The following is a 14883-nucleotide window of genomic DNA, read 5'->3' on the forward strand; positions in this document are numbered from 1 at the left end:
CAGGCTGGCCACAGCCCCTTCAGGGTGAGGGTTCCTGCTGGGGTGCCTGGCCATCCTGGGTGAGGGGCTGATGGCTGTTTGCAGGCTGGCCGAGCCCCCCAGCAGGGACCCTCACCCCATGGGTGTGGCCATCCTGGGTGAGGGGCTGATGGTTGTTTGCAGGCTGGCCACAGCCCCCAGCCACCCCAGCTCCCAGTGGAGGCTGGCTGGAACCAGGTATCTGGGATTTATTTATCTTCTATAATTGAAACTTTGTTGCTTTAAGCAGAGGCAACAGCTGGCCAGGGCAGGCAGAAAGCTTGGCTTCCTCCATCGCTGGGGCAACCAAGCCTCCTGCTTGCTCCAGCTCCATGGCTGCTGGGCCGCCATCTTGGTTGGGTTAATTTGCATATAGTCACTCTGATTGGCGTGTGGGTGTAGCTTGTGAGTGTAGCAGAGGTGCGGTCAATTTGCATGTTTCTATTTTATTAGATAAGATGTTATATTTCCATGTAATTTGATAATCACACAAGATTAAGCATCAGTTCCTGAAGTTACCTTTCAGTAATGTTCACCTTAGCTTTCCACTCTATCCTCAGATGAGGGCCTCTTTGGCCTCTAATCATAGTTTGTCTTATAATTAGAAGCCCCTCTCTCTGGACCTTTCTTTGTATTGGTCCTCTTAACTTCATCCCACAGCTACTGCTTCATGTCAAGCCCTCATCATTTCTTTTCTGCCCTCCCACAGTCATCTTCTAATTGTGTTTCTGCCTCCAGTTTTGCTCTCCTCCTGTCTTCCACAGAGTAGATAAAGTGATTATGCTTTTCCCCTACATAAGCTCTCCAGTAGTTCTCAGTTGCATTCAGGATCAAATCCAGTCTCTTTAGCTTGGCACATAAAGTCCTCTATGGTCTAACCCAGCCGTGGGCAAACTACGGCCCTCGGGCCGGATCCGGTCCGTTTGAAATGAATAAAACTAAAAAAAAAAAAAGACCGTACCCTTTTATGTAGTGATGTTTACTTTGAATTTATATTAGTTCACACAAACACTCCATCCATGCTTTTGTTCCGGCCCTCCGGTCCAGTTTACGAACCCATTGTGGCCCTCGAGTCAAAAAGTTTGCCCACCCCTGCTATCCAATCTGCTCAGTCACTGCTCCTTGTCACCATACACACCAACCCTATATAATCATTTGAAATTTTCTAAATGTGCTATGTTATTTTTATGCTTTCTTGTGATTGCCCATGCAGTTCCCCCTACCTGGAATCTTCCCAATGACTCCTTTCCTCCTCCTTACTTCATTTCCCACTACCAGCTCAAGCTCCATCCTCTGCCCTGTCAACCTGATACTTCCTCCCATGTTTCCACACCGTACCCTTTTGATGCAATAGCACTTATAACATTTCACTAGTTCTCTTCTTGCATGTTCTTTGAATTGACTAGAACTCTTTTAGTGCAGGGATTGTCTCATATTTATTTTGGTATCCCCAAGCACCAATGCCATAATAGGTACTAAATGGGAATGAATATTAGACTTGCTTGTAGACCTAGGACCAAAAGTACCCTTTCTGGAGTAATTACTAATAGAAGATACAGCAGCTGCTGCTGCCCCTGTCCTGCCCCAGGCAGTGGACATCTACATATATAAAAGGCTAAGCTACCCACCAACCAGCTGCCTGGCTGGTAGCTATAATGTGCAATGATCACCAGGGGGCAGATGCTCAACGCAGGAGCTGCCAAGCGACTGCAACTTTGCAGAGTGCCCTCTTGCACTCCAGGACCCCTCGGGGGTTGTCGGACTGCCGGTTTCAGCCTGATCCCCGCAGGCCAGGATGAGGGACTCCACTTGCCAGAGGGACCCAGCTCACTCCACAAATGTCCTTGGAGCCCCAGTGCCACCCCAGGTGTGGCTGGCTGGGGAAAGACCATGAGAGGTTGGCTCCAGGGCATGCCAGTCCTCCCCCGCTGGCCACCTTCTAATTAATTTACTTTCAATGTGCACGAATCCGTGCACCAGGATCTAGTGTATTCATAAATACCATGGCCTATTTGTGACATAGATCTGTGAGGGAGAGGACAAAGGTCTTCGCTCTATGTGCCCCATTGAGACCTAACTATTGCAATAGTTACAAGGACACCTTAATACTACCAACTCTTGGTTATATTGTGCTGGTGAGTCACTTCACAGAGTATTTAGATTCTTACTTCTATTCCTTTTCCTTCATTCTGCCAGCTGGCAACCAAACCAAGGAAGATGAAACGCAACCAGCTTTGTTCCTTATCATGTCCCTTAAATGGAGAAAGGTTGAAACAAACAAAATATGATTAAAATATAGTATTGGTATTATTTGTTAAGTCCATCTATCCCATAGGCTTTCCTTGTACCACTTTTCATATGTAATCAGGAACAAGATATTTATGGAATAAGAATTCCATATGTAATCAAGAATCTCTGTTTGTTCTGTCACTGAATTCCTATCTTTCCTGAAAACGTAACATTTTTTCCCTTTCATTTTTAGATGTCAGATATTTCAGAAGGAAATGGACATGATTTAGATTAAACAGGACTGAAGAGTAAACATTAATCATTTTTGTCAACCACTCCAGGAGCAGTCACTACTAAGCATAGTACCCCGATCAATCCATACAAATGATACATTAAAATTGTATAAATGGTGAAATTTTACATTCCAAAAAATGTGATTATTTTCTAATTTCGTCCTGTAAACAATCAAATATATTCTACTTTAATAAAAACAGATTAATACAATGGCTGATTTTCCAAATATCTATTTTCATTTTCACAGAATATCACTCCAATGTTATCAGGTCTTTAGTGACACATAAAAGTAGTCATGTATCTTATTTCAACTTTTTCCCTCCTGAAGGACATCCTTTTTCTTTCCAGGCACCAGGCTCTTCCTACTGCCAATTAAAGTTAAAAGGACACTTATTTGAAATTCTTTGGAATTAAACCATAGATGAAAAGAGAGGACTTATCTTTTGAGACCTAATGCTATGATTTCCTCCTTAACATCGTTTTGAGGAATTAGTTTTTTAAACAAAGGAACCAAAGATAGCAGATTTTGTGATATGTATCAGAAAGATAAGTGAACATAGAATATACTTTGTTCTTTAGGTAAATCCCAGAGCTAGGATGGAGTTGTAACTGTTGAGTCAAAAATATATCTTGAGCCCTGGCTGGTGTGGCTCAGTTGGTTGGACGTCATTCCATGCATCGAAAGATTGCTGATTTGATTCCTGGTCAGGGCACATGCCTAGGTTTCGAGCTCCATGCCTAGTAAGGTGCATGCAGAGGCAGCCAATTGATGTTCTGCTCTCACATGGATGTTTCTCTCTCTCCCTCTTCCTTCCTCTCTCTGTAAAAATCAACTTGAGTGAAAAGGGAAGAAATTATTTTATCTCACTGAAATTAGTTTTGCACTTCAATTAACCAGGTAAGCACAAGAGGAAAATATATATGTGGCCCTGTAGAAGGTGCTGAATAAAGAAAAGTTATTATTATTGTTATTTGGGGGGGGGGATTCTTTAGGACAGGTCTTATATGAATTTTGAAATATAAAATTTGTTAATTTTTCAAATTCAAAAAGTTGCCATCAAATTTAAGACAAACCATCAGAAATGCACAGAGAGTTCACAAGCATGACTGTTTAGTTTCAGAAAATCAAACATGGACAGCTTTGGAAGTGACTCAAGTTTCACAATGATATCATCATCATCATCATCATCATCATCATCATGTTTTATGGTATCCTCTAGGGAAAATTAAAATATTATAGAAGGACAAATGTTAAGATGAAGACGGCTAGATCCGGAACAGCCAACACGGACTGGCTGGCAGACCCCTTGGTAGAGTCTTGATATTTCAAAGGCATAGTCTCTCTAAGATGGTTTATCAGACGCCTCTTTATTCTTGTTCTGCATGTGTTCAGGTGACTAACAGATATTTTACTCCTGTTAGGAAGCCTGGAAAGAAAACAAAAAAAGGTGCCAAAGAAAAAGCATCAAATAAAAACAAAGATGAAATAGAAAAAATAAAGTCATACCCCTTTATGGAAAGCAAATCTGAGGATGATGTCTACTTAAAACACTTATATCCAAGGCAGATATAGAAGATAAAGAAAGTTATTCATTTACTTAAGAAATTTCAAATTCTGGACTTGATGAATCCAAAGCAAGGTGTTTATCTTTTTTAAAAAAATATATTTGTTTATTGATTTCAGAAAGGAAGGGAGAGGGAGAGAGATAGAAACACCAATGATGAGAGAGAATCATTGATCGGCTGCCTCCTGCCTGCCCCCCACAGGGGATCAAGCCCACAACTGGGGTATGTGCCTTGACTAGCAATTGAACCCTGACCTCCTAGTTCATAGGTTGATGCTCAACCACTGAGCCACACTGGTCAGGCAGCAAGGTGTTTATCTTGATGTGAGACTGGATATGGCACTGGGGAAGAAGAAAAAGTGGAACCATTTGCTAGTGTTCTTAGTTTGCCACACCCATTCATTTCAGAAATCAGTAAAGTTACTGTATTTTTTTTCTGGGGGGGGGGGGGGGCCCCGGAGTGTATTTAGGTTCAGCTTCTACACGGCAAAACAATTTCTTCTAGTTAAGAGTTCTTGGCTTGCACCGATCACAGGGTGGCCGAAGGGCACCAGAGCAGTCTATTAGTTTTTCAAAATGCTGTCATAGACCTGATAGATGTACTGAGAGACTTCAGGAGCTCTACACTTCAGCAACAGCGTATAATTGGGGTTTCCATGCTGGATATGTAGCTCAGCCAAGATCCAAATGCCATTAGTGAGCTTCAGAGATTGGTACAGCATGTCCTGCCCTTCCACATTCCTCTTGGCAATAGTATAAATGTTGTTGTTTTGCAACTTGCTGGAAACAGTGTCAGCATTTAAATGACATTCCTTAATCTGAAACTGAAGTTCATTTTCATTGGGAATATCCTTCCATGTTGCAAGAAAGACCTGGCGCTCTGCATGGGGAAGCAGAGGGAAAGGAAGGATGTGCACAATCTGTCAATATTCTGATTTCTGATGACTTGCACCATTTCTCCTTTCGAGTGCTGGTTCTTACAATAGCAATACAGCCAGAGGTAGCCTGGGCCTGGAGCCAATTTTTGGCCATGCATTGATTTGGCATCAGTGGTGTATGGATGGCCAGAGGAGTGCTGGGGATGACGCCAAAGCTATTCTTGTTAAACTGGATTGCAAAGTCTGTCATATGCTGCAGAGCTTTGTTGGTGAAGTTCATTTCCATATAGATGTGCCCCTGACAATGAGTAAATGTTCCAGAAATCTCCAAGCCTTTGGCCTTTACTGCAGGCAGCCAGACAGCCTTAGGAGCCACATATCCACCATGTGCCATGCCTATCCCCGTAGAGAGTTCAAATAGATCATTCAGACAACTTCTGACCACAGCAAGAGTAGGTGAAGGAGCAAAGGTTGCAGGCACTGATGATGGAATGAAGGATTGTCCCACCAGACTATCTAGTCCTCCTCCCAAGAGATCCACTGCTCCCATCTGCATGGAGGATACCTGTGGCACATTGACTGGTGGACTGAGATCAAGGTTTAAAAGGTCCCCTAGAAGGTCACCTTGAGAGGGAATAACATGAGTCTGTTCCAGGTTGGTGGCAGTGGCGGTGCCAACAGGGCTGTCACCTGCATCAGTGCTGTAGACACACATACAAAGAAGGGAAAAGAGAAAAGTCAGTTTCATCTGGGACGTAATAACATGGCAACAAGTGAATGTCAGGTATGTAAAAAATTGTGTTATTAGGCCCATCTCAGACCTACTGAGTCAGAAATTCTAGGGATAGAGGCCCATCAACCTATGCTTTAACAAGTTTTCCAGGTATTTTTGAGGCTCACTGAAGTTTGAGGACCACTGGTCTAAGTTAAGTTGCTTTGGTTCCACCAGAAATCAGCACAACTAAAATAACTCGAGCCTTTGGGAGAAAAGTATATGTATAAACCTCTCTCACATGAAACTACTGAACATTTACTTTCCCTAAAATCTTCCCCAGAAGATCTATGACATAGGAAACAGATGGAAACTCACCTGGGTGCTCTCATCATGAAAACCCTCCAGGAAGCTCTCTAGTAATTCATCTGCATTGTCAATTCGTTCAGCATATTCGCCCACAATCCAAATCATAGCTGCTCACACATCTGGCTCATCCAGCGAGTGTAAGTTCTCACACAGAGTGGCAATGATGCTTTCATACTTGTTGGGATACTTGCGGAAGATGTCCCTGATGACAACTATCGCCTCTTGGACCACATAATTTACTTTGGTTTGGATGAGATCAAGCAATGTGCTCACACAACGTTCTGCAGATTGCTCCACCTTGATGGCACACCGTTCAATGGCCCGCACAGCTTTGCAAACAAAGTCAACATCCACCTCCATGGCATATTCCTTCAGCTCTGCCAGAACCTGAGCAATATTGGCTTGAGATGCCAAACGAATCATGATGTCCAGCTTCTCTAGTTTAACATAGATGGGATCATTATACTTCACAAAGGAGACTTTGATTTCCTGCTTTAAGATTTCAGGCCTTTTTTGAACAATTAGGTTGATGTTCCTCAGGGTGACATACTGCACCTCTGGCTCCCCAGACAGCAAAGTGACAAGTGGAGGGGCCAACTTCTTCAGCAGCATATTATAGTAGTCAGAGTCCTTCAGTAACAACTCTGGAAATTTCATTAGGACTTTTACTGCTGAAAGCACCACTGCTGAGTTGGCATGAGATAGCCGGGGAGTTACCCGCTCACAGATGCTCTGAGCCTCCCGGTCATCTTTAGGGTTGTAATTGGACAGGCAGTCCAGGATGAAAATCTGGCCCCATTCAGTACACTCATTCAGGGCTGTCAGCCGCTTATTAATGTTCTGTGGGTTCAGATCGAGTAAGTTGCTGTTTGGGTGAGATTCACTGATTTCAGATAATGCTGCTACAGCATTAGCCACCACCATTGGATTTGAATCTGCTATGAGATCCCGAAGAGAATCCAGAAATCCCTGATCTTCCACCATTTGGACATTGATACCATGGAGTTTTGCCACACAGACTGCTGCTGTTTTCCGAACATAGGGATCTTTATCCTTAAAGCACTTTCGGAGGGGCTCACAGAGATATTATGTGATCTTGTCCACTCGGATGCATCCCATGGTTCTAACTGCCAAGGCCCAAATCAGAGGATTGGGATCTTCACAGTCCTTCACAAAGCTGTTGACAGCCATAATGGCCATGTCTGGCTGACTCTTGGCATAGTTCATCAAGTAGAGATACACCAGCTTCTTTAGTTCCAGGTTGTCAGTCTGCGTACAGTTCACTACATCTGGAAAGAGAGAGCTAACATCCTTCCCCACAGTCATAGCAGCAATCACTTTCTTCACAGCCTCCTTCCACTTTTCTTTCTTTTCATTGTTGAGTTCAGCCTTTAATTCAAAGATTTCTCCTTTTTTATTGGTTGTGAAGTACTTGGAGTCAGTCATGGTGTTGGCTCTTTAATGTGCACTGGAGGCAAGGGCGGAGGCGGCCAGCGGCGGCGGCGGCCGCCGGAGAGCCAGTAAAGTTACTGTATTTACAGGGAATGCATCAGAGATTAAAATAGCAGGGGGAAAATGAAGCTGCATTTGCAGGAGGAACTAATCTGATTCAGAAGATTTTGGATGATGAAATTCAATCAGACTTTTATGTAGCTGTTCCAGAAATAATGCCCAAGCTTAATCCATTAAAGAAGAAACTGAAAAAAGATTTCCAAAACTTACTTGGAATTCCACTGGATGTGACACCCCCCAGGATGCTATTTAAAACTGGACATGAAATTAAGGTAGATTGAAGAAAGGGAGAACTTTCTGGAGACCAAAGTAGCAACACTAGATATGTCAAGTGACCAGGCAGCTGCCAATCTGCAAGCTGTTATCAATGAAATTTGTAGGCACAGACTGCTGAATCTGGGACCCTTTTGTGGTACGAGTTTTCCTTCCTACTTTGACAAGGGAAGGTTTGTTATTGAAGATGAAGCCATTGTTGCCTAAAGAAGTAGAAACCAAAGAAAACAACAGAGAAGCTCCCTGAAAGAGTTGTACAGTAAAACCTTGATATAATGGACTAATTTGGGTGAGAGGGTGTCCGTTAAAGTTCGTTATATAATAAAGTAGGTTTTCCAAATGTGTATGTTAAAAAATTGACAAATTAATTAGTTTACCCGTTTTTACTTAAGTAGGCACGTTTGTGTAATTAAAATTAAGTATGTATGAAAAGTTTAATTTCACAGAAAAGTTTTCTACATGTATTACTGTGATTTTAAATTTATACTGAATAGATCTAGTAAATGCATTCACCAGTCACCGCAAGTAAACAAATGCACATGGCTGGGGCATGACTTAGTGCAGAGGGAACATTGGCCTGTATACATTAAAACTGCTGCAGAAGGTTGAGCCACCAAGCCAAGGGACAACAGAACCAATAACCCTGCACAATGCGGTGTGATCACGTGCTAGTCATTCACCGAACATTGTTTGCAGAGTGGTGTCTCTTGGATTTAACTATGTAGACTATAGTTGTAGATATATATGTATTTATGTTGGCAAAATTACTAGTGTTTTTTCCCCAACATACAGTCTATTCGCTAAAATTTGTTAAAAATAACAGTGAATTAATAACCAAAAAACACCTGTTAATTTAACTATAAGAAAATCTTGGTTAAAAACATTTTCAGATTAATAGGGTATTAATTTTCATATATGACATGTGGAAATTTTGTCTGTTAAACCCAAAGTCTGTTAAATCGAGGGTTTAGTGTATTGTGAAATTATTTTTAGTAAATGAAGAAGCAACGGAGAAAATTATAAAACTGTATAATTTCTTTTTAAAAAGATAAAGATGGCTAATGCAGCACCTGGAACCTGCACACCAATGTGATGAAGCAGTTGGAATGAAAAGATTAACACAGGTTATCTACATACAGGACTGTGTGCCTAAGTACTACATTTGCCATGTGTCTATTACACATTTATGATCTTTTACCTACACGTTGTCTCAACATGAATGTGCCTCCTTTGGTGCATGGTTCAAGGATGCAGAGTCAAATTCAGTAAACATTTAGTGACTGTCAATAAACTATGTGACAGCCTCTGTGTTAGATGCCAAGGGTACAAAGAAAAATCAAACAAAGATCACCAAGGACTACATAATCTGTCGGGCAAGATAGATAAATCAACTCTGTTCTAGAATGGTGTCGGTGTAACCGCCCCAGGTGCTCTAAAAGCATAGATGAAATGGCCCTAGACTGTGTGAGAAAACCTCAGGGAAGATTTTACAGAAAGAGTGTCACCTGAGCCAGATCAGCATAGCTGCCTGGATATTCCTTAGATAGAAGAGGAAAGCAAGAGCACACTCAGAGCACAGAGGCCTGAGACACCCTGTTACAATCCATGGACCACAAGTACTATCTAACACCCATGTTCTTCCTAGGACAGGAGATAAGATGATCATGTTATATACATACTAAGAAATTTCGACTTCATCATTATGAGAAGCTCTGAAGGATTTTATTTTATTTATTTAATTTTGATTTTGATTTTTACTTATTTATTTTTTTCTTCTTTTTCTCTGAAGGATTTTAAGTACAGGAGTGATATGATCAGACATGCATTTTTGAAAGATCACCCTAATAATGATATAAAGGGTAGGTTGATGGTGGGTGATGCTAGAATCAGAAGTACCAGTTAAGATGCTGCTGTAGTGCTCCAGGCAAGAAAAACTGAGTCCAGGAGCTAAAATAGTGTCAGTGGAAATAATGAGAAAGGTATGGATGCAAAGTGATTTCAAAGGTAAAATGAAAATGATAGTGATTTCAAAGGTAAAATGAAAATGATTTGGGAATTGGTTAGCTCTGGGAGTGGAGAGAGAGGAGTCTGGGAAGCCTAGCAGGGTTCTACCTGGGTGGTGGGCATCTTAACTGAAGGAGAGAATACAAGAGGGACAGAGGAAGATATGCTACAAAGAAAGGTAGGTGGCATGTAAGGCTGCTGTGAAACGTTGGGGAGATATTTCGTAAGTACTTAAACATATGTTGAGAAGGATCCAATGGTCTGGGAAGGGACTGAAGATAAAGGAGAAATTAGGCAAAATTGATGAATCAAGTTCTCAGAGGAGGAAAGAGGGACTAGGCTCAGCATAGGAGCGGGGACACATCTTCCCCTGAGGCTGAAGAAAGATCAGGACAGGCACGTTGGGCAGCTGGGAGCTGGGATGTAACTGGAGGGAGCTCACTCTCTTCTGGCTGTAGGAGGCTTGAGGGGAGAGGCAAAAGTTTGAAGTAGCCTCAACTTCTGCCTTCACAGAGCAAAGCTTTGGTTTTCTCCACAGGATACTACAAGGAGTTACAATGTCCTCCCCACCTCACAAGTTCTGTATTTTTATTCACTTTCTTTCCTTCCCTTTCGTCCCTTGTTCCCTCAATTCTGACCCAAAGCATATTCTGGAGGACCTGGTCCATCAATAATTTTTACTCTCTTACACCTTCAGTTTATGACTCTTTACTGAATTCTTACCCAGCCTAAATTCTTACTGAACCCTCTTCTCCTCTAAAGCTGTTATGGGTCCTCTCTCTTCACTCCCCATTATACCTTCTGAAAGATTGCTCTTTTCAGTTTACAAAGCACTTTCACATATTATCTTCATCAAGTGGCTAGCTCAACTCACAGCATTTCTGATAAACATGTTTTCACAGTGGCAGTCTCAATAGGCCACTCTCATTTTAAAAGCTGTATAACAGTTCACAGAATACATATTATATTAATTATATTTTATGGATAGGGTTTCAAGTTCTCACTTTGTAGTCCTGCCATACATGCTCTGGCCCCAGGCTACTTGTATACCTTGGCCCATACTGTTTCCTTTTCTGAGCATGCCCTTCTCTGTCTTAACTTAACTAAACTTCCTCCCTTCTCCAGTTCCACCACCCAGTTCCTCAATTTAAAACATTTGTATCCTTCAAGGCCTAATTTAAATGTCATCTTCATTTTTATCTGAAAGTAACACCTATCTCCTCTATTATATCTCTGACTTTCTAATGGTACTTAGCACACTCTTCCCTAAAGTATAGCACTTGGGAGATAGTATTTTACAGCAAATAGCACTCAACATGGCATCATGAGATTTAAGCTCAAGGCCTGGCTCCTTCATACTAGCTGAGTTCATAGAAATACTATTTTAAGAGCAATTATAGGACTGTGTTACTGTCAATGTAAATATTTTTATGTCTCTCTTTAATAGATTATAACATTTGCCTATAAAGACACAACTCAGTGTGAGTCAGTGGCATATATAGTCAAATCTAGCAGATCCAGTCTGAAATATACAAAGGACTCTGGGAGTTAATATGAATTCATGATTGTATCTCTTTCAGGGGTAAGTTGTGAAACTGGATGAAGATCTTCCTGTATTTAGCAAGGCCAAGCTTGCATGAAAAACATTTTTTTTATTTTACTTTAGCATGACATGCTGAAAATACAGTTGAGGATTCTTATAGTAAACGAGGCCAAGGTCAAAAGATGTTCCGAAAAGAGAATCTTCAAGATCTCATCATTGAAATGGTGAAATTACTCCACTGATGCATTCCTGTGCTTCAGTTTGGACTAGAGAATTTGAACATCCCTAATCAGAGAGCTTTGGTGCTAGAAGAATGGTGTTTAGGCAAAACTCACTTCTTTCCCTGCTGTTTCTCCTTCAATGTCACTCTCTTACCACGTTCACAACACTTGACATCACATTCATGGGGGCGGGGGGTGTCTTCCCCCACCAAGCAATTCTGTCACATCAGCTGGCTGTCCTACAATGTAACTGACTTCTAACACTATCGACCCGAAGGAGTGTCAGATCCCACAGATCAAGCTCAGTGCCACAGACTGTCCGCCACACTTCAAGCACCGATCCCAAGCCTAGGCTGTCACTGTGCTTCTGACTGATGGACTATAAATCAGAGGCTCCCAACAACCCCCTCTTCAGGTTTGATCATTTTGCTACAGTGGTTCCCAGAACTCAGGGGAACACTTATGTTCACCAGTTTAGTAAAGAAAACAGAGGAGCAACCAAATGAGGAGATACACAGGGTGAGGTCTGGGAGGGTCCTGGGCACAGGAGCTTCTGTCTCCATGGTGTTGGGGTGCAGCACCATCCCAGTACTTGGATGTGTTTATCAATCTAGCAGCTCTCCGGATCCCATACCATTGAGGTTTTATGGAGGCTTTATCACATAGGCCTGGTTGATTATGAACTCCATTTCCAGTTCCTCTCCCCTTTCTGAAGAATGGAGTGTGGGGCTGAAAAGTCCAAGTTTCTAATCATGGTTCGATCTTTCTGATGAGCTGCCCCCATCCAGGAGCCCACCCAGAGTCACCTCAGTAGAACAAGCGTTGCTCCTAGTGCTCTCACCACTTAGCAATTTCCAAGGATTTCAGGAGCTCTGCGCCAGGAACTGGGGCAGAGACCAATATGTATATTTTCTATTCTCATACAAATAGGTTTAAAAACTACAGTACATAAACACATGAGGAATTACTATAATTGATAGATCTTTTTATATACTCATCCCTTTATCAAAGGATGATTTATATACCATAAAATTCACCTATTATAAGTGTACAAGTCAATGATTTCAGCAAATTTATAGTCATACTAGAGGCCCTGTGCATGAAAGTCATGCCCTGGGGGGGTGTCCCTCAACCCCCCTGCCCCCCTTCACAGTCTGGGAGCCCTCAGGGGATGTCCTACTGACGGCTTAGGCCCAGTCCACACGGGCCCAAGCCGTCAGTAGGCCTCCCTTTGCAGGAGGCAACCTGACTGATCAGGAGAAGGCGCCACCCCCATCACTCCCCTGCTGCTGCCACTGCTGGCCACTGCAGCTGCCAGGGTGTTTTCATTAACACGGACTCCAGTCTGTTCACTACGAAAAAATGACAACTTTCTTTAGGCATTTTCAAGATGTCCCTTTCATAAGATATGACATTTCTTTCTTTCTTTTTTATCTTCACCTGAGGATATTTTTCCATTGATTTTTAGAGAGTGTGGAAGAGAGAGGGAAAGACAGAGAGAAACATCAATGTGAGAGGGAAATTTCGATTGGTTGTCTCCTGCATGAGCCCTGACCTGGGCCCCGGCCAGGGAGGAGCCTGCAACCTAGGTACATGCCCTTGACCAGAATTGAACCCAGACCCTGTGGTCGGCAGGCTGAGGCTCTATTCACTGAGCCAAACCAGCTAGGACAGGATATGACATTTCTTAGCCCCTCCAGCAGTGGACCTTCATTTTTTCCTCCAGGAGTGAGGTGGAAAAACCCTAGATCACCTTCTTGGATTTTTATTAGGCAAGTTACCAAGAACATTGTGAGTGGCGTACTGGGAGCTTAGCCAATGAGCAGTCAGAAAAGGTGTTTCCTCTGCAGCTCAGGTGCAGAGGTGGGACTGCTGGCGAGGGCCTGCCTTCGGCCGCGAGAGGGCCCTCTCCCTCTCCCTCTCCCTCTCCCTCTCCCTCCTTCCTGTCCACTCTCTCTAAAAGGCAGTGAAAAAAATATCCTCTGGTGAGTATTAAAAAAACAAAACACAGAATAACAGGCCTCCTCCTTGGAGAGGCTGAATATGTAGGCCTGAAAGAGAGAATTCTTGGCTCTGTGAAAAATCCCTACGTGAATTTTATTAACAATACTTGGAAAATTAGCCTAAACCACACCAATGATTCAAGTTTGTGCTTTTCTGTGTTCCAGGGAAGAATCAAATGATCTTTTGTTTTATTGTGTCAAAACAAACTTTTGCATGTGTTAAATATATAATTCTTATTCAAGTACATAATAGCAGATGCAAAAGTTCTGTTTAACTCAGTGAAGGGACTGGCAGGATGATAATGCTGTTCAAAGGAGATTGCCAAAGATGAAAGCCTGAAGTAAAACCGTTAAATTAGATATAATCTGGCTAATGTCCTATAGGACAATAAAGCCATCACTTTTCGAATGGTTTGTCTTCTAGACAGAAATTAGTTACATCTTTAAAAGCCTAAAAATTCTTTTCATCTTCTCACTTTGCTGATCATTATATGTAACTTTCCAGTGCTGTAAAATGTCAAAATATATGGAACTTATTTAATTGTAAATAGTGTGTCAGAGTTATGTGTTTCATAGAAAAGGATATGATCATTCTGTGGGCCTCTAATGCCCCGATTATACTGAAAGGACTTGCTGTCAACGTTTTACTCTCAGCCTGCCCTCTCCTCTCTGGGCTGCAGGCAGCGGCTCAGGCCAGCCCCCCTGTCCCTGTCTGTGTCTGCTCTGGCTTGGGGGGGGGGCTGCCCAAGCTATGGCGCGGCGGTTCAGGCCAGCCCCCCTGCCTCTGTCTTCATCTCCGCTCCAGGCCTCACCTGCGCGCACAACCTCCTCCTGTCAGATCGTGACTGTTATGGTGTCCCTGCCTAATTTGCATATTCCCTTTTTTTAGATATATCATGTTCTAGAGTATTTTCATCACTTCCACCCCCAACATTTCCTCTAACCTGTTTACAATCAATCACTGCTTCCACCCCAAATACCTCCAGGATTCTGGTCAGTCTTGTTCCAGGGAACATGCAGGGGGTGGTTTGTAGGGCAAACTGGGATCTGCTGCTGCATTTGAGCAGGAGGCACTGAGGCGACCACTTGGCAAAGCTTTGGAATTACCCTGTCCTCTGCCGTGATCCATCTCGTTCTTATAGAGGCCAGCTGGCAAGTTAAACCAGAGCTTAATAGAGTCCACCACCCCTTGAGAGTGACACACGGCTCTACCATTGCCCTGGGGTGTAGTTGTGTTTTTAATTTACTATCTCAGCTGGGGA

General features: G+C 42.6%; 1 protein-coding gene and 2 pseudogenes across 1 annotated transcript in view; 2 read left to right on the top strand and 1 right to left on the bottom strand.

Annotated features, from left to right (window-relative positions):
• The window catches only part of CAGE1 (cancer antigen 1), a 74957-nt gene extending 72256 nt beyond the window's left edge, over window positions 1–2701 (top strand). The window contains exon 14 of the mRNA XM_014548272.1: window positions 2501–2701. Within this exon, the coding sequence (XP_014403758.1) occupies window positions 2501–2542 (42 nt within the window). The 3' untranslated portion in view covers window positions 2543–2701. The remainder of the gene's footprint in view (window positions 1–2500) is intronic.
• Window positions 2702–3853: 1152 nt separating this feature from the next.
• LOC102260450 lies at window positions 3854–8097 on the top strand (annotated as a pseudogene).
• LOC102258160 lies at window positions 4576–7577 on the bottom strand (annotated as a pseudogene).
• Window positions 8098–14883: the final 6786 nt, after the last annotated feature.

The sequence above is a fragment of the Myotis brandtii genome, unplaced genomic scaffold (assembly GCF_000412655.1).
Source record: "Myotis brandtii unplaced genomic scaffold, ASM41265v1 scaffold1144, whole genome shotgun sequence".
NCBI lineage: Eukaryota > Metazoa > Chordata > Mammalia > Chiroptera > Vespertilionidae > Myotis > Myotis brandtii.